The sequence below is a fragment of the Phalacrocorax carbo genome, chromosome 1 (genome assembly GCF_963921805.1).
Source record: "Phalacrocorax carbo chromosome 1, bPhaCar2.1, whole genome shotgun sequence".
Taxonomy (NCBI): Eukaryota; Metazoa; Chordata; class Aves; order Suliformes; family Phalacrocoracidae; genus Phalacrocorax; species Phalacrocorax carbo.
In genome coordinates this window covers 170,361,127-170,388,436 of record NC_087513.1, presented here as the reverse complement: position 1 = coordinate 170,388,436, position 27,310 = coordinate 170,361,127, and the positions used below count along the sequence as shown (strand labels likewise).

The 27,310-nt window shown below is 39.9% G+C and overlaps 2 protein-coding genes across 6 annotated transcripts in view; one reads left to right on the top strand and one right to left on the bottom strand.

Moving 5' to 3' along the window:
* The window catches only part of RBM26 (RNA binding motif protein 26), a 59,491-nt gene extending 42,780 nt beyond the window's left edge, over nucleotides 1-16,711 (bottom strand). For 3 of the 5 annotated variants that reach the window (XM_064440700.1, XM_064440704.1, XM_064440702.1), the window contains exons 1-5: nucleotides 16,290-16,711; nucleotides 3,234-3,352; nucleotides 2,533-2,669; nucleotides 1,579-1,667; nucleotides 737-975 (exon numbers count right to left, since the gene is read on the bottom strand). In XM_064440700.1, the coding sequence (XP_064296770.1) occupies nucleotides 737-975; nucleotides 1,579-1,667; nucleotides 2,533-2,669; nucleotides 3,234-3,352; nucleotides 16,290-16,360 (655 nt within the window). In that variant the 5' untranslated portion in view covers nucleotides 16,361-16,711. The remainder of the gene's footprint in view (nucleotides 1-736; nucleotides 976-1,578; nucleotides 1,668-2,532; nucleotides 2,670-3,233; nucleotides 3,353-16,289) is intronic. The other 2 variants (XM_064440701.1, XM_064440703.1) reach the window with 1 other exon arrangement.
* On the top strand, nucleotides 16,710-26,996 carry LOC135312575 (uncharacterized). The gene is made up of 4 exons (XM_064447114.1): nucleotides 16,710-16,784; nucleotides 23,288-23,465; nucleotides 23,921-24,080; nucleotides 26,780-26,996. Exons 1-4 carry the CDS (start codon nucleotides 16,716-16,718, stop codon nucleotides 26,994-26,996), a joined length of 624 nt encoding a protein of 207 aa, XP_064303184.1. The 5' UTR covers nucleotides 16,710-16,715.
* Nucleotides 26,997-27,310: the final 314 nt, after the last annotated feature.

Here is a 27,310-nt window from a genome sequence, read left to right as displayed (position 1 = left end):
ACATATTTTCAGGAACTCTGCATCCCTACTTTCAAGGCCGAGTTACCACGGCCCATTCTACAGAAAGAAAAATAATACACAGAAGGTAAACCAGACTATTTTTACCTCTACATTTTTAAAGACAGAATAAAGATATAAAATGACTCTCAACGCTCTTTTCCAATTTATCCTAACAGTGTTGGGGGGAAAGCATTTTTTTCAGCTGAATAAACAGCTTTGCTTTTAAAGGAGTTTAATTTGAAAACCTACTGTACTGAAGTCTTAAGTCCTACAGATACATGTGCAAATAAAAGTATTTACTGTAATAATTTCAGCCTGTCCCTATGACACCAAGGAGGGGACAAGGCAAACAGAACAGAGCTGTACTGTTCTGCTTGACAAGTCGTTTGCTGTCAGACAGGTAATTTCTGCCAGTTCTACCTCCGTAGATGAGTATTAATTTCTATATCTTCCCAAACCAGATCCTGAGTTTCCTGAAACTTAATGAAATGTAATTAACTCAAGATTTTTAAGGAATGTTGTAAGAGAGGCAGAAAAGTGGCCTAGACAGTCAAGGGTCTTAGAGAAGAATGGAGGGAAAGAAGGCAAAACAAGCACTGAAAGCAATCACATATGCCTTATTTCCACAGAAAACCAATCTAAATTTGAACAAAGAAACAAGAACAATACAGGAAATTTGTTACATCTTGAACATAGTGTTTAAGTTTAGTGTCTAAATTTTGTAGGCAACATTCACCGTATTTTAGAGACCAACTGTTGGTACCTCTGCTTCGTGTTCTGCTTCGTGTTCTGCTCCGGTCTCGATCCCGATCCCGCAATCTCTCTTTGCTCCAACTTCTACTCCGACTCCTGCTGTAGCTCCGACTCCTCCCTCTTCTTCTGTTATATCGATCCCTGTAGGAATCTCTTCTGGGAGGATTTCGGTCATAATCTCTCTTCCGAGAACGTTCATCTTTTTTCCTTTCATCACGGCTTCTAAACATGCAATTTTATATGTTAATTACAAGAATTTCAAAGCCATAATTTAAAACCCTAACTACCACTAAAAATCTCAAGAAATGGCAATGGAAAATTAGAGAAAAGATACAAATGGAATCTAACTACGGCCCTTCCTTTCTTCTCAGAAGACTTTTAGAACTCTTTTACTTGGTTTATGCATTTTACTTTTACTATCCATAAGATTTTAAAACGTATGTAAAGCTCTGTATCTGCCCAATACTGCACCTTCCCCAAGTTGGAAACACTAAAAAGGTTAACAGTTACGGAAGGGAAGGCTTCTAAATTAAATTTAACACAATTCAATCTCAATACTGAGCAGAGCAAGCGTTGTAACATAAACCACAAATCTAACATGAGTCCCAAAACTCAAATGCGATAGTTGTGCACAATTCAGAGGCAGTTTACACTGTCACTTATATACTCACCATTTAACTACATATGCATAAAAGCAATAAAAGTCTTATTTTTAGGCTTATTAGGTGACCATACAGAAAGAAAATATTTAACTTAGTAACACCGTAAAAATCCAAACCCTTCCGATTACTGATAGAATACAAGAGGTTAAGCAAAATTTATTACCTGGTATCTCTGTAGCGAGAACTTGACTGAGGAGGGCTGTGATTTAATCTTCTAGAAAACTTTTTCTCTCGCTCTTCCTCTTTAACTATCTGAATTTAAATTATATACATTAGTTCAAAACATGAGTACATTATCATGGAGACTTCTACACGATCAAATAAAAAAATGCTGAGCGACGTCAGCAGTAACACTGAACTGAAACAATATTTTTGCATCTAATGCAATTAGAGAATCTTCATAATGTATTAGATTTCTATTCCTAGGAATATTCGAAGCATGGGTTGGGAGAAAATAAAGCAGAATAAGCAATCCTTACTGTGGTGCACTAAAAAGACATCTGCTTTTGCTACAGATTGGACAAAAAACCATACTAAAGTGCAGTGACGGATCTGGGAAGACATCAATATTCAACGATTGACACAGTAATGTCTTCTTTTCAACAGCAGGTTAGCTGGTTCAGATCACAGTTAAGCACTTTCATGCAGGCAAACCTAGGCTACTGCTGAAAAGGGCAAACCTACTCTTCCAACTCAAAGAACAATATAAACAATTGTGTCGGAACAAGGATGTGGATTAAGCAGCTGGAGGAATGAGGACTGCCATTTGGAATGGCAGCTTGGATTTATGGTGAACTAAAGGGCAGCATAACTACAACAGCAATCATGGCCAAAGAACTAACGTGGGTTGTACTGCAACTCCTACACAACTCAGTAACTTTATTTACATTTGCCTAGTCAGAACCGCTTTGGTTTACCTTAGAAGCACCCATCTATGCTTAGAAAAACTGTGCAGCAATACTCAACATACTATGCACAAATCTTCTGACACTTTAATGCTGTAGTGTAAGTTTGGGAACTATTATTAATAAACAAAGAAACGATGAAGTTGAACCATAAAAGCAAACTACAGAAGTGAGGAAAAAAGACAAATTTAAAACAAAAAATCAGTGCCTACCTCTTCTTTTTTTGTCTCTTTTTCTTGGTGCTGAAAAAACTCTACTTTCAGGCTCCCTGACGATGGCTGTTCTGGTGGAGGTAGATAGCTTTTTGTATTCACAGCATCAAACAGTTTTTCCACAAATATCTGAGTTTCTAAAAGTAAAGGGTGTACAAATAGCCATTATTCAAAACTTCAGTTAACACTTGCTTTAAAAGAAAATAATAAAAAACAAAAACACACACAAAAAATTAACATTCACCAGGTTAAAACACTGAAGAGTATTATTTTTAAATACTCTGCTGCTAATTTTGTATTATAAAAGGACATTTACAGAGTCAAAAAACATGTCAATAATGACAATGTTTCATAAAGGTTTTCAACCATTGAATTATTTAATGTCTTTTAATAAAACCTCTGGAAGACTATTTCTGCGATGTATACAGAGCTAAAATACTTCTAATCCTGGCACTAACTGAACACCCATAATTTTCCTCCAGGAATATCAATAGATACAAAGAATATACCTAATATATGCATATTGTGCTACACACCTCTTTTTTTTTAAACAAATTACTTCACTAAAATTGAACTACTTACTTCAAAGTAAGAAAGCTAATAAAAGAGATAAACATATGATTCTATGATAAAGACTGTTTGAATGAATTAAACAAGAGAGGCTTTTCACTCAAGCTTGATAGTTATGACAAAGACCATACCTTTCTGAAGAAATACATCCAGCTGATCAACACACAATGCCTTCAGCTCCTTTTCACTTTTATCCTTCTTTACCAAAGCCAGAACATATTTAGCTAGGGCAGATGGATCTGCATCACATCTGCAAATAGATTAATTTAAAAAAATTAGAATAAATTAAATTACAGATGTCTGAAACTTGTATGACCAATACATATAGAAGACCTTTCCTACCAAAGTAAATGAAAAACACTCAGGTAGTTTTAAAGACAAAGTCCAGATATGCAAGACCACTAAGTATCACCTTTCATTTCCAGAGAAGCAATTGCCTAGAAAATTTCCAAACGATATTCCACAGTGCACATCATAGCAAACTATTTAGAACTATTTAGAATGAAACAGCTCCAACTGCCTAATAGTCTTTAAAACGATTAAATATTTCCATAATTTCCATATTTTAAATAAATATTAGCAAACACATAAAATTATATTATATAATATGTATATAATACAAATATATTTGTATTTATAAAAAAAATTTAAATTGTATTACCAAAATCAGTAATTCTGCGTGTAACACTAAGTGACAGTTAACGAGGAAAAGTCAATCTGCCTAATTACAAATGAACACAGTGATACAGCAGAAGAGATCTATGCTACAAAAAAAATTCAGACTCTCAGAGAGACTCTCTTAAATACATTTTTAAATAATCTTATTACTACCTACATATAAACACCATAAAAGGCAGATTAACTGAAAAATCTTAATTTTGAAAGCCTAAGGAAAAAATGTTTATACAATATTGTCATTGAAATCTCCGTAAGAGGTATACAGACAATGAAATGAAATTTAAGAGATCATTATCCAGTTTACACATCTGAATTTAATCTAAAATTAAGTGTGGAACACTTCAGTGTAGAAGCTGATGGTCTTGTGCACATCAGCGAAGAACTTTGAACAGAATAAGCTGTATATTCGCATAAAGTAGAACATTATTTAATGTAACTGATATAATATCGTTATAAAGTTTCACAAACAGTAATCTACAATGAACTTTGTAGTGGTGTTATAGAGCAAAACCTGCCAAAGCAAGCAAGAATATTGCAGAAAACCATTCCATGATTCATAATTCAAAACCAGTAACTAATGAAATGGTTAGACATTGGTTTATCAGGCAGAACAGCAGCATGTTCTTAAACCATTTAATCCCATTGTTTAGCACAAACCAAAGGAAGACCTCAGACCCCACAGAACCAGGCAGGATAACACACGCATACTGGTCACGTGATACAGACAGCTTGTTTGGGTAGTGATCAAAATTAATACAGGTGTTTCAAAGAGTTATAAAGAGATGAAAAAAAATAAACTGATGCATCCTAACCGTACATTCTCTCTAGCATAGTAAAATTAAGTAAAATTAAACTGCAGTCAGGAAGTTGCACTGAATATGAATACACACAGACAGTGTTCCAGCACAGAAGTCCACTAGTCACAATGATGGAATAAAACTGCAGTTCCCAATCTCTTCCACACTAAAACAAGTGGCATTTCAATGCTGAAGCTTAATTATAAATCTAAATGTTGATCATTTAAATGACATGTATTTTAGACACTGGGCAGAAGAAACTAAATCCTTCACCATATTGTGCTACCTAATTCCTCTCTCCAAAAAAAAGCTCTCTCCTGCACAGCAAGCAACATCCTCTGTGCAACCACATCCACTAGAGCAAATGAAACAGATCTGTCAGCATCCACCCTCAGATCCTCTGGATAGCCTAGGCCCAGCACAGAGTGCTCTGATATTAAAGGTCAAAGCTTCAAACATAACTCAGCATCCTCTAGAAAGCAGGCAATAGCAGAATTTCATGCTGTAAAAGCAACCTGAGCTGCTAGGGGATGTGCCACAGTATTCTGTATTAGTGTGTATTACTCACAGATACAGGAGATGGGAGTTGACAATCAGTCTACATTCCAAAAGAATCAGCACACGCTAAACTGACAAAATGCAAATACATACTGTTAACTGAAAGACAGACTGCACACCGATTGAAAATTCTTTAGAAGTGTTTTCCTTCAACCATCACATCTGTTTTGCCCCATGCAAATGTAACAATTCTTTATCGAGAAGAAAACTCTGTCCAGTCACCAAGTCATCTCGGAAGCAGGCACATAAATAACCTCCTACAGCAAGAGCAGTAGGACTGCAGTATCTCGTTTACACTGCTGGCACCAGAGCACATCATCCAAGCAGATTATCTGAAGGCCCCATGTTGAACAGAGTGTTCATCATAGGCTGCAGCGAGGGTTCTTGTCCAGTACAGCCCCCACGAGGATCTAATGCTAGCATTTCATAACTTCTCAATGCCTGAATTCACACTTTTTTTTACCGTTCCTTAATGCAACTTCAATGTCACTACAGAAGAGTTTCATCCCTCTCCCAGCTTCAAGCTGAATCATGCCTCAGAAAATCAGCGTGCTATTTTCATATTATCTATCTATAGTCAAAACAGGAAAATAGTTTTGGGAGGAGGAGACACTTTTCACGTTGTAATTCTCAATTCATTTCTTCTCCTTTCTAGTCTCCACAAAAATCAGTTAAAACATTACAAGCTGAATTGTTTTATTTCGCTTTCCACATATTTGGGTCTCATCTGGTAATATGGTCAGCTGTCACTGTTCAAAACCTGCTACAACTGATCTATATGATGACACATGCACGCAAAAGTATTTAGTGAAAAAAGAAAAAAAAAGGCAGACTCTAAGGTAAAAATCCACTGTTGTTAGCCACTGAAACGTACTTTAGTTCTCCAGCTCCTATGATAGTAACTCTAAAACAACTTCATATTCAGTTTAAAGTAAGTGCTCTCTCATGAGCAGGGAAAATCTTGTCTGCAAAGCCACTTAGGCTCCAAAAGGTGTAAAAAAAAAACAACTCAAACAAACAAAAAAACGCAAAACCTAAAGAAACTTGTTTAAAAATAACAATTAGTGCTTTCTCCCCCACCCAAATTATAATTTTGGGAATCTTAGCAATACTGTCCCACCCCAGAATCTCAGGATTTCAACCCATCCACCCAACTCCAAGATACTCTCAAGAAAATATCCTCACTAAGAATGTACATAAATGTAGTTTTAATTTCCAAAACAAAGAATCACTCTCCTGTGGCACTGTCTTTGCATTTATCATTCCATACGTGATACAACCACATACGAACAATACAAAACAATCACACTGAACTCTATTACTATTATTCAATATGTCAGTGTAGAAATTCCCTTGTACACAACAGGAAGAACTTACACGCTTTTAAGATAAAATGGTACTTATTTTGGCTATTCAACAAATACTATTTTTTAATACTAACAGATTAATTACTTCAAATTCATGCTATTAAGTAATAATAAATACAATGCATTTTGTGGTACAGTGAGATGGAGAAAACGTTTTTGTAATTTGACACTACGATTTTAAGTTATTTCACTTTTTAAAATTGAACTGCTAATGATCTTTACACAGCCAAAGGCTGACTTCCTTTTTTATGTACTAACTAGAATCACAAGTCTCCTCTTCTATAACTGTTCTTCAAAGCTTGAAAAAAAAGCCACGGCTGATCTGTTTTCTCCACACTATTGAGAAGACTATACTTGTTTCTGTAGCTAGTATTTTAGAGATTTAACAAGGTTATAGTCTGATCTTTTACTGCTTTTCAGACTCCCATAAAATGCTTTACTTTTTTTTTTTAAGGTCATGCTAAAATTAAATTGCTAGCAACCTGGAGTGGGGGAAAAGAGGAATAACTGGTCTCAAAGTAAAAAAGAAATATAAGCTTTACAGAGCTATGAATACAGGAAGTCTACCTGAAAATTTTTTTTAACAGCTATTAGAGTTCTGGATATTATCCGTAGTTAATGGTTTCGTTTGGGGGAGAGCTGCTCTTTTAAAAGCAATTCCTTTCTACTTTTTCCAATCAAACTTAAGTCTGAAATGTTGTCTATAAATTCTCCATGCTTTGGTTTAGTCAAAATCTGCTGGTTTGGATTATGAAGGCCTTGAATTTTTCTGATAAACAAGTTCTTATGTTCTCTAGTTTAACAGTATTTTCTTACAGAATAGTAGACTCTGTGTGTGAATAATATGCTATCTGCTTGCTGTAACTTTGTTGAGCATACACGGATTTTTCACCCATTCAGAGCTTGCTTTATCAGTTTCTCTGAACCTCTCTCTTCTATTTTACACTTTTACAGTTGACATTGTTTTATTAAGTGATGTCACTTACAGGAAAGGCACCTATTCTGATGGCAGCAAAATATACTGCGTAGCACAAGGACATATCATACAGCATAACACATGCTGTATTCTTGCAGATTATAAGATTAATAAAGATACTTAACTAACAAATCAGAAAAATGAAAAAAATCAGAATACCTCCTACACATGTCAAATAGTCTAAGCTGCATTCAAAATTAAAAGTAAATTTATATTTCAGTTCTAGTGTTCACTGAATGATACACATTTTCAGTTGTTAGATACAGGTTTGAATCCTTAGCTTGAATATGGCGCAGTACATCACAGACCTGAGCATAAATGGAATCTGTGCATTGAAAGCGTGACAGAAATTTAGCGATAACTGCATTCTTATGCTAAAATTTGGCTACTAGAAAAACATTCACATGCATTTAAACACGTAAAACTATTTCTCAGCGTTGAATCCCATATCTACGTCCCTTCAACTTTTTATAGGCATGTGCTACAATAAGCATCAGTAATCACATACGTTTCTCCTCCTGTTTTCTCTTTCTGGTTTCTTTAACAAACAAAGAAAACCCAGTTGGCACAACTAACCTGAACTCTTTTCCGCTGCAGCAAGTACATCCCAGTGCTTGCTACAAGTAAACACCACAGCATGTTTTCTTACACCCACTTTCTGAATACATGATCCTAACCAGTAATACTAAATGTTTTTACCTCTAGTAATGCTTTTTTGCAGTCTGTACTATATCAGTCAGAGAATATGCAGTGTCTACTGCTCTGTATTAAACAAGCAGGATTGCTCTGGTAATCCTGCTGTAATAAACAGTACTTAATATACAGTCATAGATGGAAGGACTCTCTTCCTAGAGCTTTACGTGTTCTTCAGAGAATGATCTGGATACCTCCCCAATTGCTAATCACCAGAGGAAAGCTTCAAAAACGAAAGTAATACCCAATCAAGTATTTTGTTCAACTGTAGGAGCAAGAGTTCGCAACTGCAAAAGCCTCACAAAAAAGTTCAAAATCCCTCTTTCAAAATCCTTTGTTTCTGATCTCATCTGGCTTTGCAGTCATTATTTGAAATTAGCATTTCGAATAAAGACAATAAAGTAGAAGTGAAAAGCTGAAGTTGTATGAGTAAATTTAAGGGTTTTTTTTAATAATGGATGTTTGAAAAGGAGAAAGTAATTTGGCTGAAGAGGACTCGCTTCTCTGAAGTCTTCCTTTTTTTAATTACATATTTTGCAATTCATTAAACACCACTCAATCTGTTTCCAATACTCAAATTTACGTATTTTAAAATATAAAATTCTAAATACGTTCACTATATAATGACAGGCGTCGGCGTCAGCCTTAACTTACAAGTTCAGTGGACATGGAATACTGATTAAAGTTGTTGGCAACTGGTTTGTTACTGGTGTAGCTGTACATACAAAAACCCTTAATAGCAATCTTATATTGACTTGGAAAGACTTTGCCAAAATAGTAATTCAACAAGGCAGATAAACTAAACCAGCAAAATACCTTTGTACAAAAATATAGCGTAAGAACCATTTAAAAATATATCAAAGAGAAGCATACAGTAAATATCTCTCAAGCCTTGAGAGAACACACACAAACTCTGAATGCAGTACGCTGAGGACATTTTGCCAGGTTAGTGCTTAAGAATATGTTTAAGCATCAGTACAAAAATACATATTAAAATGAAAGACAAAACATGCTGTTCATTTGCGTATTTTTAATGTAAAAGCTATCAAAAGGGAACACAGATCTGAAAGCCTCTGTGGACTAAATATTCTGCTACCAACTGGGAACTCTGGGCATGTCTCCCCAACAGAGCCCTGAACTCTCCACCAAGTAAATACTGAATATAAGGCCACTAGGACTCCAGTTACAATACTCTCACTAGCAGGGAAAAAAAAAAAAAAAACAAAACCCAAAAAACAAACAAACCCAAAACACCTATTTAACACATATTTAAATCGATTGTTAACTATCCTACTCTAGTCTGACTTCCTTGAATAACTTCTTCCAACATGACAAAGCACAGAATGAGTAAAGATACATATTCTAGGCTTACTACAACCTGAAGCCTTTTAAAGTATTAACTAATTAGCTTGAGGAAAGGTCTGAAATAGCTAAATGCAGGTTATTTTCCTCTTAGAAAAACCCACATCTCCAGTGCTACAAAGTTCCTCATGCTACAATTCATTATTTAGGTCTGTTCTTAATAAGCAAAGTAGCCACTTGGAACTGGAGCCTTAAAAAAAGTAACTATTTCTGGTAATTTTTTAAAAAGTAGAATCTATAGTATTTGGTGCAGATGTGGTATTATGCTGCTCTAGGACATACTACAGAAATCAGTTTAACAAGAGATAATCCTTTAATTTGCTAAAAACCTCACTCGCATGGCAAAACAAACGGCTGCTTAAATTTTACAATTATTAGACAATTCAACCATTACACAAAATTATTTTGATTTTTTAAGCTTTTTGGCAATATAACTTAATTCACACTTTTCTACATTACTTTTCTTTGACAAAAAACCCCTACTATTCCAAAGTCTACCCTCTAGTGAAAACATTTGGCAAACGAATGCAAATTCCCAGAGATATATATAAAAAGTACTATAGGGGACATAACTTTTTACTATCTGGGAGGAAAAAAAAGGGAACAAAAAAATCCCATGCTGAAGCTGTCAAACAGTAATCTGACAGTTTTCACAAAATGAACACAGTTACTCACTTAGGGGGAAAAGTGTGCTTGGGGGAGGGAACAAATGAGGACAGAAAGGAAATTTCCATAAAGTTTCCTTGTAAGGAAAACACTACTCGATCATTTCAGATATATTTCATTGCCTCTATTTCAAGCTACTGCCAGGACACTCAATCTAGACTTCATTTTGGACACAGAGCGCACATGCTACTTTTTTTAAAATGGTAAAACAAACTATGTGAAGGTTTTCGGGGTTTGTTCTTAATTTTTTAAATATGAATGTACAGACCAGAAAGGTGCTGCAAGCCCTGAAACTAGTTCCTTGACAAATTTAAACTACTGCAATACAGTGAAACCGCAAAAGCATGCCTGAAGTCCTCCATGCAGTGAATGGTCTTTCTGTAAAGAAAATAACACATCAATGCATGTTATTTGTTCTACTCTGATCCTGAGAATTTACAACCTAAATTTCAGAGTCTAGTTTTGCTGCCCAAAGATTAATATTTATACTTCTCTAGAATACTGCTCAGTTCTTAACATTGACAAAGGTGGACATGGTTATGTTTGAAGGCTGAGACACATGCTTCGTATTTGCAGGGCTGAGTGGGTGCAGAAAAACGTATGTTTCATGTTGGGCAGAGCAGCTAGTCTAATTTAGGCAGTTGTACCATTCTGTTGTGTTGCTACTACAAAAGATTTATAAAAAGCTACACTGTTCAATAAGTAAAATGAATGACAGACTCATTCAGCAAGATCTGACTTTTATCTTGAGACACTACTGTAGATGAGAAGGATCACTCCTGTAATGCTCACTTTCATTAACTCTTGAACAGTAAAGTAATAGAAATACACTGAGGAATGCAACAGCCTCCAATGCTGTTACATAAGTTACCAATGTCATTACAGTAGTTCTACATTATCATGATACCCAGATCTGACATGTTCATACAGCTGCAACCAGGAGCAGGCAGCTTAAAATGCCACCTCTAGATTGAAGACAGCTCTCATAAGGCAGAACAGCTGTCAGCTTTCTGATTGTCCAACGCACACATTCAATGCAGAAGGCAAAAATCATGATAGTGTCTCTATGACTTGTGATGCAGGCAAGGGGCTCAGTGTAAGAACAAGACAGGTTTCCTGTAACAGCAATAATTTTCACCTCTTTATTTTCTGCTTCCAACTACCCCTCATCATGTCAATATTTTAGTTCTATCATAGCATTTTTACACAGAAACTTAGCGGTATCAGCACCTCAACTTAGGAACCTTCATTTCTCAAATACAGCAGCTCTCCATGAGTCAGGTGAACAAACTATCAAGTTTCATAACAGATGCAGAAGAGTAGCTTCACTAGTGTTAAGAGGGACATTGCAATGACATGTATTTGCACTTTATTTATCTTAGTTATAAATAGCTTAAAGTGTTAACACAGTAAGTGAAATGAAGAGAAACATCTTTCAAACTTCGTAGGAAGCTTCACGGGAAATCAGAAGGAAACATCCAGGTGGGCCGATGAGTGTTATTGGTAGGAAGGTATGCCACGCGTATGTGGAAAGGAATGACGAAGTTTCTCATTTTAACTTATTTCTATTCTTTCTGTATCTTGGCTTATTAGCATATTCCTTACACCATTGTTAAACCTTTTTTATTCACTACCTTTCTTAAGTTACTGGGTGAAAATAACTAACCCGCAACCTATTAACCACTATGCAAAGATCCAAACAGCCAAAAAATACAATGAGATTTAACAAAGAAAGGTTGAAAAGCATGACAAAAAATAGAACAGTGAAGGCATAACTGAACGCCAGAGCATACTGACAGTTTGCCATAAAATATTCCAATGATAAATATACTCAAAATATTTGTTTAAAGAATTTGGATTTTATTCCCTTTGACATAAGTAGTTACAACACCATGACCACTTACTGAATTATCCAATGCAAAAAGACTTTCAATTTTAATGAGGTATGCCTAAATACCGCACAAATGTTGTAGACTTTTTTCATCTTCTTGCAAGTCTGATTTAGTACATGAACAAGCCTTCATAAAAATGTAAACACAGCAAAGTGGAAAAAAATTAGATATGGGAACCTTAATCAAGTTGTAAGTAAAATTCAGTGGGCCGGCAGAAGAATTTAATTAAATTTATTTTACACAAAGTAATTAAAAACAAGAAAATTTTCCTCTGTAAAGAATTAGGGCAAGGGGGAGAGCATTACAACATCTTACAAGGCAAAATGGTGAGTGCAGCATTAGTACAAAAGAGCTAATTTTTTTCACAGGAAGAGATTCAAGCAAATTCAAGAAAAAATGAAAAAGGTATCCCTACTTGGAACTTTGCCAAGCCAGATCATCATATTCCAGCAAGGATTATATACAGTTTATACAGGATCTGGAATGCACTTGCAGGAAAGAAACCCATCACAATAGCTATGGCTCAGTGAAGACCTTGTTAGTAGAGAAATTAGGAATGACACAGGCATGATGTTATATTCCAAGTTTAACATTATTTTCAAACACTTTACAGGAGCCATGCCATGGATAAGAAAAAGCGTGTAACAGTAGAAACTAAGCATACTGCTGTCTGCAAGCAACAAAGTAGACTGTTGACAAATGGCTTCTTTACAGAGCTGAATGGGGCTGAACATACAAGACAGTTCTAGTCAAACACAGAGCCGCCACAGCACAAAAACATACTCTTGCCACTTTGTTTACACTGGTATTCCCTTCACGTAGATGTATCTGTAATAGTTCTGTGTTCATACTTAGGAATTCTCTGTAAGCCAAACTGAGCTGCTCGAAGAGTTACCTCCAAAACCACAAAAGCCTCTCTTTGGAGAGCTGCAGAAATTCACTAGCATTCTACCAGCCTCAAGCAGAGCTGGACTGTGTATATGCTCCAGCACGGAAGCATTTTCCATTTCTGCCTCACTGCAACACAACTCAGATAAGGAGTGCTTGCATAGAGCATCACCAAGGCTTTGCCACAGGCATTAGAGCCACCCAAAACAAACAACCAAACAACCCCAACAACACCCCCCCAACCAAACAAAAATTACAAAACTGAAACCCTCCATCAACCCTCTCCTCCAAACATTCTTGTCCATGAACAGTGTTTCCCAGAGGCACCAAGTGAAAGCAATCCAACAAGCAAATGACATCCAGTCCATACAATTAAAGAACACCTTTGTTTTATTACACTAAAAAGTTAGCATTCTTGCTAATGCTTTAACATAGTTTAAAGAAAAATTCATGACAAAATGAAACAATCTTCATAGATACTGCTATCTTCTAGTTCTGAAACATGTTTCAGAAGCACACGTTATGGCCTTTGGAACAAGCTACATCCTGATTAAAAGCTGCTAGCTACTTGAAAACAGGCAACTCGGAAAATGAAGCATGTTCGAACAAATCAGCTCTAGATAACTAGCGCTTCAATATAGACCTACGTAGGTGTGTATAAAATTTATTTACATTTCCTCTTAAATCCACTTCTCCCCTTAAAACTACCGAGACAACACCTCCATAGTGACCTAATACAGTGGTGTCTACCTTAATCTAGTTATGAAAGTCATCTGCCTATCTTGCAGCTAAGGGCTTCTGAATGAGCCACGAGATAAAAACACTTAGCACGGGGTTTTGTTTCATTGAAAGGCAAAGACAAGTAAAAAATTATTTTCAGGCTATGGTAACACCTCCAGACTACCAGCACTTAGGCACCATTGTACTAGTACTGCACCAACAGCTGTTACTTCTTTAGAAGTAACTTCGTCAGAAGTAACTGCACGCTAAAATTTTCATACAGCCAGAAGCTACAGCTGTAGGCACACTTTTCCGATAGCCGATAGCAGAAGCAGCTCCAAGAGTATTTGACTGCAAGGAAATGACAATACTTCTTCACGAATTCCAATATTTATTGGAACAACGCGGGACACTGCACTAAATTGAATGGCAGTTGAATTTAACAGTCCCTGCTGGCTTGTCTCCTCCCAGGGGTAAATTTCAGAGAACTCAACATCCTCCAGGTCAGCAATTCCCTACCCCACAACATAGTTTGCCAGCACAAGAACCACATCTGAACGGCTCAAACACCGCATTTAACTTAAAAGAAACATTTTGTTCTGCTAAAAAGCCGAAGATAGCACTGATCACAAAAATTGAAAATCCCAATTTCATCCTTTAACCGCTATCACCAGCAGTCATCACCATTCAGTATTCAAACAAATAGAGAAACAAGGAACAACCTGAATTTGTTACCAGGCTAAGAAGTTACTACTACACATCACTAATGAATGGGGCTTGAGGGGAAAGACTGAGGAACCATACTGATCTGCAGCTAACTAACATCCAGCAAACTTCTGATACTTTTTATATGGTGAATAGGAAACTTTTATTATTCACTGGTTAAAGTTTAACTTCAGCTCCTCGTGCATAATACTCAAGAAAGAGCAGAAGGACAGTATGAATGAATTTTGGATACAGAGCTGCAAAATCAAAAGAACATAATGTATTTACTCAGCAAAGGGATTTTGAAGTCAACTGAAGCCCTCCTGTAAATGCCACTAGCGGACTTCCAGTTTCAGATTTCACAGAATTTAAAAATGTTCCGTGTAAACTGCTGACCGACTGAGAGGTAAGTACGTATTATTTATCACTTCAAATTACCAACATGTATTTTGGAAATGACAAGATTTTCCCAAGTTAAATACCACCTGTTCCAAGCCTCTTGACCAGCACACTCTAAATACTGATATCAAACTGCTGATTACCATTAACAGAACATTCAGGCAAGAAAGTATCCAGAAACTAACAGGGAACATTCTGCACCAGAGGGCAGAATTAAAAAAAAAAATCTACCACAGTCTTAAGGATCAAACCTTTTCTAAAAAGGCACTCAGCATAACTTTGCTGCAGGCCTAATTCAAAGTCCACTGAAATTAAGTGCACGACTCACCTATTTCAGTGTGGTTTGGATTACACCCAATGGGAAAAAAACACCACCAAAGCCACCTCCCTTAAAACACAAGTGAAGCTCTCCTAAAATTGTTCCAGCATTTTATAAGTTATTCAAGTTATTTCAGCATAAGCCATACAAACTATATGTGTAGATACATATACTTAACTAATAGCTACGGAAGCCATAAAGCAGAGGGTTTTTTTCCTATTTGATAGTATCAGAGTAAAACTGACAGTGGCCAAACATCTCAGAAGAAAAGTTAATAGCAGAATTAATTTTTAGGTTCTAGTTCCATTGACTCAGATCAAGCCCCAGCAATTTAATTCAAACATGTTAAAATGGTGTTTCAATATGACAAGTCAAGTGCATGCCTTGATCTAAAATGTCTATAGGCACCACACTTCCAGAAGATGAAACCTTCAAAACCAAGTTTACATCTCAGTTCTTCTAAAATATCATTCAGAGGAGGAAGACGTGGACTATTTGCAGAGGAGCCCCAATTACTCACATGAATGTTATGCTCAGAGGCCAAGCAGGTATTCACAAATAGGCAAATTACTCTCTGGGGCTCCTACTCCCAAGCGTTCTACTGATGCAATTTTTATTCGTGAGGAGGGAAACAAGCGAGCGTCAAATGTTCAAAACGACTGGGAACGACGTGCGTGGAGTCCGTGGAAGCTGCTATTGGGAAAAATACCAGGATCCTAGAAAGAGTCCCAACGGCACCTGATCTCTCCGGGAGAAGGTCACTGGCCAGGCGGCAGGCCCTGGTGACTAACCTGGCCCCCACGGCGGGCCGGGCGCCCGGAGCACCGGGCTGCACAGTGCACAGGCAGGCACATTATCTCCCGCTTACCCTGGGCTACAAAGGGAAAGACGAGTGCGGTCGCTAGGGGGGGGGGAGCTGCGGCCTCCGCAGGGAGACGGTCCTACCTCCCGGCCGAGGACGGGGTCGGGAGAGCGAGGAGACGACGCGCCCCCACCCTCAGGGCCCCCCAAAGAGGAGGGCCGGGCCGAAGGGCGGGTGCCCCTCGGGATGCCCTCACCGGGGCCTCTCCGGCGCAGCGCTTCCCTCCCCTGGGGATCCCCGTCTTTTCCAAGGGAAGCTTTATTTTGGAGGGAACGGGTGAGAGAGGAAGGGTCGCGACTACTCACATGGGCTCCAAGGTTTTGCTGAGCCAGGATTTCAGCGCCTCGAAGTTTTCTATGATCATTTTAACCACCATCCAGAGCGGCCCGGGCCCCCCGCCTCCCCGGCAGCACCAGCAGCAACGGCGGCGGGGTCGGCGCCGCCCCGCCGGCCGGGACCTCGGCTCCCGCCGCGCCTCCCCTCACCCGCCGAGGCCGCGGCCGCCTCCCGGTTCGGTAGAGACCGCCTGGCCGGGGCCAGAGGCCCAGCGCCGCGAAGGGGGCGGAACCAGCCGAGCGGCGGCTGCTCCCTGCGGGCCCCGCTCTCGCCGCTCCTTGGCCGGGGAGCGCGGTCCGGCCGCTCCGCGGGTTCCCCCCGCCTCAGCGGCGGGCGCGAAGCAGCGCGGCCGGTGACGGGCCCGACGAGCGGCGGGCCCCGAGCGCGGCCCCGAAATGCGCCGCCAGCCCCCCCAACCCCTCGCCCCTCAGCCGCAGAGCCAGACGGAGCCAGCCAGCGAGCAGGTAAGATGGCGGCGCCCCGCTGCCGCGAGAGTAAGGAGTCTCGCGAGGAGTGGGCGGTGCGCGGGGGCTGCCGGGAGGCGGGGCCGGGCGGGGAGGAGGAGGGGGAGGGGAAGGGGGAAGAGGAAGGGAAGAGGAAGGGAAGGGAAGGGAAGGGAAGGGAAGGGAAGGGAAGGGAAGGGAAGGGAAGGGAAGGGAAGGGAAGGGAAGGGAAGGGAAGGGAAGGGGGGGGAAGGGAAGGGGGGGAAGGGAAGGGGGGGAAGGGAAGGGGGGAAGGGAAGGGGGGGGAAGGGGGGAAGGGAAGGGGGGGAGGGGGAGGGAAGGGAAGGGAAAGGGAGGGGAAGGGAGAAGGGAGGGGAAGGGAAAAGGAAGGGAAAGGGAGGGGAAGGGAAAAGGGAGGGGAAGGGAAGGGGAAAGGGAGGGAAGGGAAAGAAGGGGAAGGGAAAGGGAAAAGGGAAAGGAGGAGAGGGGAAGGGGAAGGGAAAGAGAAAGGAAGGGAAAGGGAGGGGAAGGGAAGGGGAGGGGAGGGGAGCAGTGCTGGGGTGCAGGCTGTGGTCACCATTGGCATGTCCCTGGTGGAGGCAGCCAGGAGTGGTCTGTCGCCGCTGCCCCATAGAGGGGAGAGCAGACCCCCAGCCTCCTGGGTAGTTGAGAGAGTCCTATAATAAGGAAACCCACCCTGGAGAAGTGGGAAGGGAGGCACAGCAAGGCCTCCTTCCACCGTGATGCAAACTTCCATAAGTGCTTGCAACTGACAGAAAAAATAAAAATAGTTTTTTTCTTTATAAAAAATCTTAGAGAAAAAAAATTTATCTGAAAACACAGGAGTTGGCAGCAAAGTCACGAGCCTTCCTGACATTGTCCCTGTGTGGGGTGGGATGGGGCGCTGCTGTGGACCAGGGGCTGCCGACACTGACATGCACGTGGTGGTTCCCCAGCCGGTTCAGGCCCTACAAGGTGGACCTGATGGAGGTGCTGAGCCCAGACAGAGGTGCTGAGCTCAGACAGCTGCTCAGTCACCCCCAGAGGCAAAGGCAGTGGCGGGGCACAGCCTGGCCCCCTGAAAACCAGTGCCCACCGGGGTGGGGCCTTCCCATGAAAAGTTAACGTACACCGCTGCTTTTGCCAGTACCCTGGATTAACCGAGTGCTGAAAGCAAATGTCTGTGGTGAATTTACCTCAGGCAGTTTGATGGGCTTGCAAAAGACGGGTGTCTCACCTGAGCCCCCGAGTGAGGCATCTTGCACAGTCACCGAACAAAGGCAAGTATTTCAAAGAAATTGTTCGCTGTGCCTTTCTTGGGCAGAGTAAATAACTCTCGAGCTGCCTGCCTGATTTTCTCAGATAGAGAGCAACTTCAGATAATCAGGTTCAATCAGGTGGCAGCCATGGTCTTGGCTGACCTGTCAATTTATGAGCATCCTGAAGTCCTACCTTTGTCACTGGGAGTTGGGACAACAGCAGAGGGAGCCCTAGAGGTCAGTGGTGAAGGTTAGAAGACGTGTTTGGATATAAAGGGGATGCCTGCCTGTTGTCCCAGCATGGGAACTTCTTCAAGATACATCCCCAGCTTCATCTTGCCCACAGGAACCCACCATGGACCACTAGTACTTACTTCTGTTTGAAAAGGCTCAACTTTACTTTGCTGCATCTGTAACGGCGCAAGGGTCATTGACAGTTATGACCCTTATTTACAATTTTCCATGGCTCCGAGAAGCACTTGACCTCAGCAGAGAGACTGCCAAGAAATCCAGTATCTGAGACAGCTAAATAAAATCTGGAAGATGCTAAGGCTGCCTGTATGTGATTATTTGTGGCTTGATTATCATCCTTGAAAGTTTGTTGAAAACTGGGCAATGTAGCAAGCCAACCAAATAAACTGCCAGCTTGGTAGGTGCTTCAATGACAACTTCCCAATTACAATATATACCTTAGTTTCCTTGCATACTGGAGAGTGAACAGCACATCCGGTCAGTAGACAGAAAATTACCAGAGCCTGAAATTCTCTGGAGAGTGTTGTAGACATCTAAAAAGTCCTTGGCTCATAGTCACCAACTTGGAAGTTAACTCCCCCTGAACATGTAAAAAGGGTAACGAGGCTTGGGAATCTGATGGGTCTTTGAAGGGACAGACACATAGAAATTAGGCATTGTGATAAGAATCTAAATTTGGTTTTGGATCTGGCCCTTAATCCTTTGCAAAAGCCAGTGTCTAGTGGAAATAATTCAGGCAAGCATTGTGTCAGTCCACTTCACTGTCATCTTGGTAACTACCTTTGATCCTTGAATATACAATGGCCAGCGAGAAAACACAGGCTCTAAGGCTTCCCCACACAAAATATATGGATATAACCAAGGTAGCAACTTCTCTGTTTGACATTGCATTTTCTAAACTGCTTTCCAGCCATTCAGAGGCACAGTGCTGTAAGTAAATTAAATTTGTGATCAGCAAAAGGATTTCACAAATACATTTTATGCACTGGATAAGACTTGTCTGCATGTGGAAATTTTTGAACATTACTCTCTTGAGAGAAGTACACTGTTATCACACTTCTGTGGGGATATTCCTCTAGAGCAACTATAATAAATAAATAATAAAAGCTGCTGACATTTCCAGTTCTAGAGTTTGCAGTCTTGAAATCTTAAGGCCTTATGAAGATTAAGGCCCCATGTCTTCAGAAGTGACTGTAATGCAATCTTGCAGGCAATTTTAATTTCATTTCACAGCAGGAATTAGAGGAATACAAAGTAAAACTGTTTATTAGATCTGAGGAAACAATTTCCTCTGCAATATAAAGTGGCTTCTATACATAAAGTGGTTTCTATTGAAGACACAACATCTTTAGGTTCTTAGTAACAAATAAAAACACAAAACAAGGAATAGTCTTTACTTAAATCAAACTTCAGTCACACGTGAAATCAGTACTTTAGCTGAAAAAATTCCTGAAGATTATGTTTCATTTAATGCAACATAATAGAGAATCTGTGCAAAGGGTCAAAGTAATTATTAACTTCTACAATGTCATATTTCCGTGAAAGAAATAAGTTTCTATTTCTCGTATAGTTTTTCAATGTAAAATTCATGTACTGTCCAAGGGAAAATAAAGCATACCCTGAATTTCATCCCTACCTGTGCAATTAAAGCCTTGAAGAGGATAACAAGGAAAAAAATGAATCTTTGAAAAGATTGGAAAGCAGCAAAAGTAGAACTCTCCTTAGGTTTCCTCTCTTAGGTTTCAACAATTCAGCACTTTCATTTAACAAATCAGTTCCTGTTGCTAAATGGTAGTCATATTCTGTGTCATGTATATGATCTATGGATACCAAACATTTAATAGGAACTAAATAATAGAAATCTCAAAAATACGAACATGGACATATATATTCTGTGGATTAATATAAAAAGTACATTTTAACATCAATAATCTCAAAATATAAATAAATTTTATGTTAATAAAGTAATACAAATCTAGTCCCTTTATTTATTCATGCATCAGTATTACAGATTCCTAACAGCCCTTTTGGCTTATAAAAATTTTGTTGAATTCTTCAAAGTAGTATAGATGTTTTCATATATAATAACTCCCAAGGTTCATAGGTTTGGTGTGCCTTAGTTTGCAATAGTCTTATCTAACTCAACTGAGTGACCTTTGACATTGAAAAATAACGTTTGTATTTATTCACATTTTTATTGTTTCACCTAGTCAAGTGAGAGCTGAATGTTGCCAGCCAAGACAGAGATATCAATCCTTCTTGAGATTTCTGAGATTTTATTTCCGCTGATGCCTCTCCACAGCCATTGGACTAGTGCTCATAAACAATCTTCGTCAATGTGTAAAGCTGCACTTTTTAAGTGTTAAAAGATTTTTCTTCAAAAGTTGACATTTTCTTAAATGTCCATAGATCTCTTTTCAACTCAGATTTTTCCCTTTAATTTTTTAATTAAAAAAAAGTAGTTGTAGAAGACAATAACTTTTGGCCACATCCATCTTTTTGCCGAACCTATATTACCTTCATCACTCAGTGTATATGTCATACAGAAAAAAAAGCTTAATTATTATTCTTTTTTATTTGTTTGTGTGTTTATTTTTTATTTTTTGTTTTAAGTGAGTTTAATTTTTTTGAAGCTGCCAGACTGGTCTATGGCATTATGAAATTCTTCAATCTATCCTTCTAACGCTTCATCTTTTTATTTAGGAAAATGTGATTGCATTTGCAATTGGATTTAAATATTCATCTCTGATTGTAGGTTTTCTACTAGTGTTAAACGTGATTCTGGTTTTGCATAGCGGATGTAATCCACCAGTTCCAGACTTGGGGCCCCTAGTGTCTCCCAGAAAAAACATTTAAGCATTACAGGCCTCAGATGTATCGGAATGGATGATCTAGAGATTAAGTGTTCTGTGTCCTTGCAGGGGTACCATGGCCCTTAGCATCAGAGCACAGCCTAAAACAGCAGTGCTGATGGAACTGAAAGGCATCAGGATGGCTTGATGGAACAAAAATATTTTTGTATGTTTGGATTTTTAGTTTGTACTTTGTCGTGTCCCAACCCGAGAGGAGGAGGGAGAGCGACCAAAGTTCTAATGATCCCTTCAGACTAAATTAAGGTGAAATGACACCAAATGATCAGTTATTTTTGTTTCAACACAGAAGTAACTTGAACTTGAAAAGGCAACTCGAACTTGAAAACATGGAAAAGCATTGATGGTGGGGGTCCTTATTAAGAATATTTTTAAAAGAAGAAGAGGAAAAGAAAAAGGGAGGGGGAGAGAGAGAGAGAAGGGGGGGAAGATAGGGAGATATCACCACCCTTGGATCCAGCACTAATGACGACAGACGTGACAATCCTCCAGTGGTGGGTGTGCACCACTCTCTCTGTTGTAGTGTCTTTTATAGTCTAAACCCTGCCTCCAGTTATGCCTCCTGTGAGCTGGCATGGTTCTTGTCCCAGAAGTTTCATGATCTTCAGCGCAGGAGCCATTGTGAGGGGTGGTCACGAGGGGTCTGTTGGGCAGTCAAAAGCCCCTTCCTCAAATAAATTTTGTATGACCTCTGCAAGTAGCTGTGAGGCACAGGAGAACCTGGGACTGCATATCCTCCAACGCACCCCCCATGGCCTGTGTTCATCAATTTCCCACCTGCAGTTCACTTTACAACAGTGTTTGAGACATTAACTCTTTCAGTCCTTCACATACTTTCACTGAGTTTTGCTGTTAGTTGCTATTCAGATATGGATAGATGTACATTTGTACATCTGCAGATGTACTGTGTAGAAGTGGTCAAATTATATTCTTCATGATACTTCTCGCCTACCCTATAGTGAGTCTTATCTCAGGAGGCTGCAATATGAGCTTTAAGGATAATGTCATGGAATGGATCCAGACCTGAATACTCCCCTTCCGTCCTTCACAAATAGCAAATGTCAGTCAATTGCTGAGCATCTGAAAGCTGAGGCACCTCTGCCTGCTCCCATAAACACACCTACTAGTGCTTCAACAGAGCAGCAGGTCAGCTTCGTAGTACTCTCACTTCACTGCCTCAGAAAGATCAACATTTATATGAATGTTTAGTCCTTTGCTTTTTTTTTACTGTTGGCTCCTGAATAGTGAATTGAATCAAACTAAGCCATTGCCACTTAAAAAGTGGGGCCTGTAAAACCTCTCAGAGCAGATGGTCTTTAAGACCTGAATGTCTTCCTTTAATGTTGAAACCAAAAAAAGTTTAATCAAGAAAAGTTCTGTGGATATTAGACAACCTTCCGTGACCATGGTCTTTCTATACAACAGACCTAAGCCATGGTGGGACTGTGTGTCTCTCCTGCTTCTGTTGCTGTAGGAGAAGATGGGTGATATAGCTGGAGAAGAGGGGTCTATGTGGCCCTGGTTGAGCAGGGGTGTCGGAACGGATGGCCTCTGAGGTCACTTCCAACCTCAACCATCCTGTGGTTCTGTGAAAGGCTTTTGGCAGAGTCTCCCAAAGACAGAGGGGTCTGTAGCTGGTGCGTGTAGCATTTAGCCTGAGATTGCAAGTCACAGAATTGAGCATTGCTTTTTTCGAACTGACATCAACAGCTGTTGAACAAGTTTGCTTGAAAGCCAAGGTCAGAACAAGTTGTTACAGTCAAAAGTCAAATCTACAAACTCAGTGGGTTTTATTTTTGTTTAAATATAGAGACATTACCAGTAGTGGATATTTAACAACATACATCGCACTTCTGAAGTCACACTATGCTAAGTCTACATTGTATACCTCTAAATGACCTTGTGTTTTAAAAAATAAAATGGGTTGGTTTTGTAATACAAGATGCTCATGTTGTGGAACCTCATTAGCTTCTACTAATGCAGGGACAGCTTGTTGTGTACTCATTAGCTTGTACTAATGCAGGGACAGGATTGCTCCACTTTGCCGATGGCAGCAAAATTAAGCTTAGCCCCTGCTTGCACCGATGGGAAGGATGACTGGGAAAGGGTGTAATTAATACCTCATCTTCTTCCCAAAATGCAGTGGAGCAGGAAAGACATAGCTCATAACTCTGCCCCTATGACACCAACCAGCAGAGCTTCATCTTCCAGAAATCTTTGCAGTGCAGTCAGCAAGTACCAACTGTGTCATTCTGGTCTGCGCAAGCAAACGATTACGGGGCAGAGCCACACCACACCTGCATTTGTGCCTGCACATGAGGGTAAGTAGCCCATGTTCCCCAATTCCCTCAGGCAAACCACTGTGATGGAAGTGGCCGCGAGGCCCCCTTGCCTTGCAGGCACACGGTGGCTTCATGAGCCTGGCCAAGGCCCGAGGCAGCTGTGACACTGATGACGGTGCTGTGGTCTCAGCCTTCATGTCATGAAGCACATGCTGTGTGGGTGGGATATACTGCCGGGGAAGACAGCCTGTCTTCCAAGTACTTAAGTAGGCCCATCCGAACTGTTATTTCCAAACTCCTGTCTACCGTGAGCCTTACACACCAGCTAATGCTCTGCCCCATTTTTGGTGCTATGCCTACAATTTTGGGTGACATTGCACAGCACGTGGACTGTTGACTCCTGGAGTGGCAGAGTTTGAGTTGGTGCTGTCTAGCGTATGTTGCTATGCAAATCCCATGCAGAAATAGAAGATGCTGTATCCTTTCCATTTCAGATGTTAGTCATACAGAAACCATAGACGGAAGAAAGCAGGATCTTGATTTTGTCCTTCCTGCAACCCCTTATGCCCAGCCCACCTTCCCATTAAATTCAACAAGTGTAAAGAAAAATTATTTTTCCGAGCCGGCGTTTGTGTCTGATACCCCGTGCTGGAGGTAAGGCATTCCTGAGCCACGGTATGAACATCCTCTGCCTCTGAGATGGCTCAGCTGTTTAAGATCATAATCAAACTTACAGTAAATGAAAAGAATAATCACAAGTGGAAAACGTACTGACTGGATTATTTAAAATCACTGCAGTATTACAAATATTGAAAAAGTGCTCTTGTCCATTGTGCAAGGCTTTTTTGAATTTTTCAACTGTTAGATATTGGAAAAAACTTTCATGAAATATGGAAATAATTTTTTTAAACCAGTTCAGATTCTATTTGAAGCAGCTTTTAATTTTTCTCTTTAAGGAAGCTGAAACAGTAAGGTGCTTTATGGATTTGTTCTCTCTGTTGTGCACAGGCCTCAGCCCGATATCAGCATGACTAGGATTTGCTTAGGTCAATGCTGCTGCAGAGCCAGAAGAGGGAGCACAGAGATTGTTTCTTCTTGGTCATGCTGTAGAAGTAACCTGGATTACTTTGCAGAGGAATATCACTAAGTCTAATTTTAGAGGAGGTATTGTAGAATACTTTTTATCTTTTTTTTTTTAAAAAATATCTTTTTAATAAGATTTAATTAAGGGAAAATTAAGAACTGGATGTTTTCATCAACTTTTCTCAAGCAAAACAATCTGTAATTTTATGAATGGCTGGTACAGTATTTTAACATTTTTATCACCTTTTACAGAGCATTTTTACACTTTCTTCTGCAGCTACTGAGGAGGGTGAAGTTTATCAGAATCCAAGTATAGTAGAAAAGCTTGATTCACTTCAGTCTAATATTAGAAAGTGTCTCTAAGCATGTTGTTATATTTGTATTCTACTTCAGAGCATATATTTACTCAGTAATTTTCAGATATATTTGTATTAAAAGCAGTATTTTAAAGATACAGAGGATATATAATTTCTCTCCAACTTTTTAATAGTAATTGTTAGAACTTCTCATATCTCACCACTGTCATAATTTCTTATGATTCTCAGTTGTTAAGATTTCTTATTCCACCTAGATGTTCCTGACTTTGCAGAGAAAGTCATCAGAAAGAGCCTTGTTGCACCCTGATAATAATTTCTATGACTTAATCTGTTGATATAGGAGAGTAGCACTGCTTTCCTGTAGCGGGACCTGTATGAAGCATTTTTAAGAATTCCCTGAATAAAATTAAAGTGTATAATCTGTGTGACATCTTTGTGGTACTGAAAAAAGATTCACTCTTATGCCTTTGGTTTTGCCTAAACTCGCTTCTGTGTGGGATTTATGAAAGCAGGACCCAAGATCATCCATGGATTACTCTTTCCAAAAGTGGACGTTTGCAAGGGATGTGTGGCATTATGATCTTGGCCTTGTCCTCCTGGATAAGCACTGTTAAATACTGCACTTAGTCTTCAAACTTTGGCCCTTTTGCTACTCCCTGTGAGATAAATTACAGCCCCAGTAAATGAACGGAAGCTTAACCAGGGAGTTTTGGCCTCACAAAAGTGTAAGTAGATTTTGCGAGAGATTTTAATGAAACTAGCTTTTTTCTTTTCTTTCATGCAAACATCTGTCTTTTGAATAGTACCATGTGCGTTCCTTCAAATCTGTTCCTAAACTCAGTGCTCTTTGCAGAACTGTCTGTGGGAGGTCGGATTATTAGTGGTGTTTATTTGTATTTGAAATCAATCTTATAGACCCTATGGACTAGGTTTGAACTGCAGGTCCCAAAGGCATTAACTCAGGAAAACTTCACAGACAGAATTATTTTGGTTGGCATCAAAAAAAGATAGGGAGAATATTACTTATATGTATACTTTCAACACATATTCCTGTGCTGATGCTGCAGGATGGTCATGTTCACAAATCCAAAAGTTTATACTTTAGCATAGTTCTGTTGAAGCCAACAGAACTGCAGCCTACAGGAGTTTCTTCATTTGGCATATTCATCCCCGGGATAGCCCTACTGCAATAGTGATTGAATTTGGTTGAAAATTCCCAAATTTTACAATTAAACAATTACCAAAAAAGAAGAAACAGAAAACAAAAAAGAAAGAAAACCAAACAGAAACAAAGCATATAGAACGGTACAGTAGGGGAAAGGATATTTAAATGCCTGTTACTAATTGCAAGGGTGAAGGTATGCCCTGTAGCCAAAGAACGTTTGTGTTAGGCATTATGTAGATGGAGAATAACTTGTTAAATCTCAGTGAGATGGAGGGGTTTCAGGTAGGCAGAAGTGAGCATTTTGAGACTCCTGTGCTCACAATACAGTCCTTTGGTAGAAGGTCCCCACCAGTAGCGGCCCCTGTTTGTGAAGTGCCGGATACTCTGCTGAGCTCCCAGGCAGTAATTCTGTATTTTGCCATTGGAGAGAAAACAGACCAGAGAGAAAGCCACAAACCTTATAAAATTCAAAACATAACAGAACATGGCAGTGCATATTCTGGCAGCTGGCACATAAGTCATTGTCATCAAAGACTCAATGGAGGCACAACGTCCCAGAAGTACATTGGGTTGCAACAGACCAAGACCCAGTCCTTCCCTCCTTGCACAGCATCAGCCAATGTCATAGACTAAGGACACCAACTCCAGCAGTCTGTGGTTATCTGTAGACTAACAGGACCTATTCCAGAGGTCATTTTTCTCTACAGATTATCAGCAGCCCAAATCCAGGCAGCATGAGGTCTCACAGTGATGTCCATGACTAACAATTCAGCTTCTTACATACAAAGGGTTGTAGTGAATGGGGCTACATCTGTTTGGCAGCCAGTTCTAGGGCCAGTTCCGTTCAATATTTTTATCAGTAGTCTGGATGCAGGAGTTGAATGCACCCCCAGGAAGTTTGCTGATGATTCTAAACTGGGAGGTGATGTTGACACTCTCAAGGAACAAGAGGTCTTGCAGAGGGATTGGGTAGACTGGAGCATTGGGCAATCACCAGTGGCATGAAAATTCACAAGAACAAATGCCGGATTCTTCACCTGGGACAGAGTAACGCCGAACACAAGTATAAATTGGGAGAGAGGTGTGGTTGGAGAGCAGCCCGGCAGAAAGGGATCTGGGGGTGCTGGTCGACAGCAGGCTCAATATGAGTCATCAGTGTGCCCTGGCAGTCAAGAGGACAAACTGCATCATGGGATGCATCAAACACAGCACAACCAGCCAGTCAAAAGAGGCAATTATCCCACTGTTTTCAGCTTTGGTGAGGCCTCAACTTGAGTACAGTGTGCTGTTCTAGACCCCACAATTTAAAAAGGATGTTG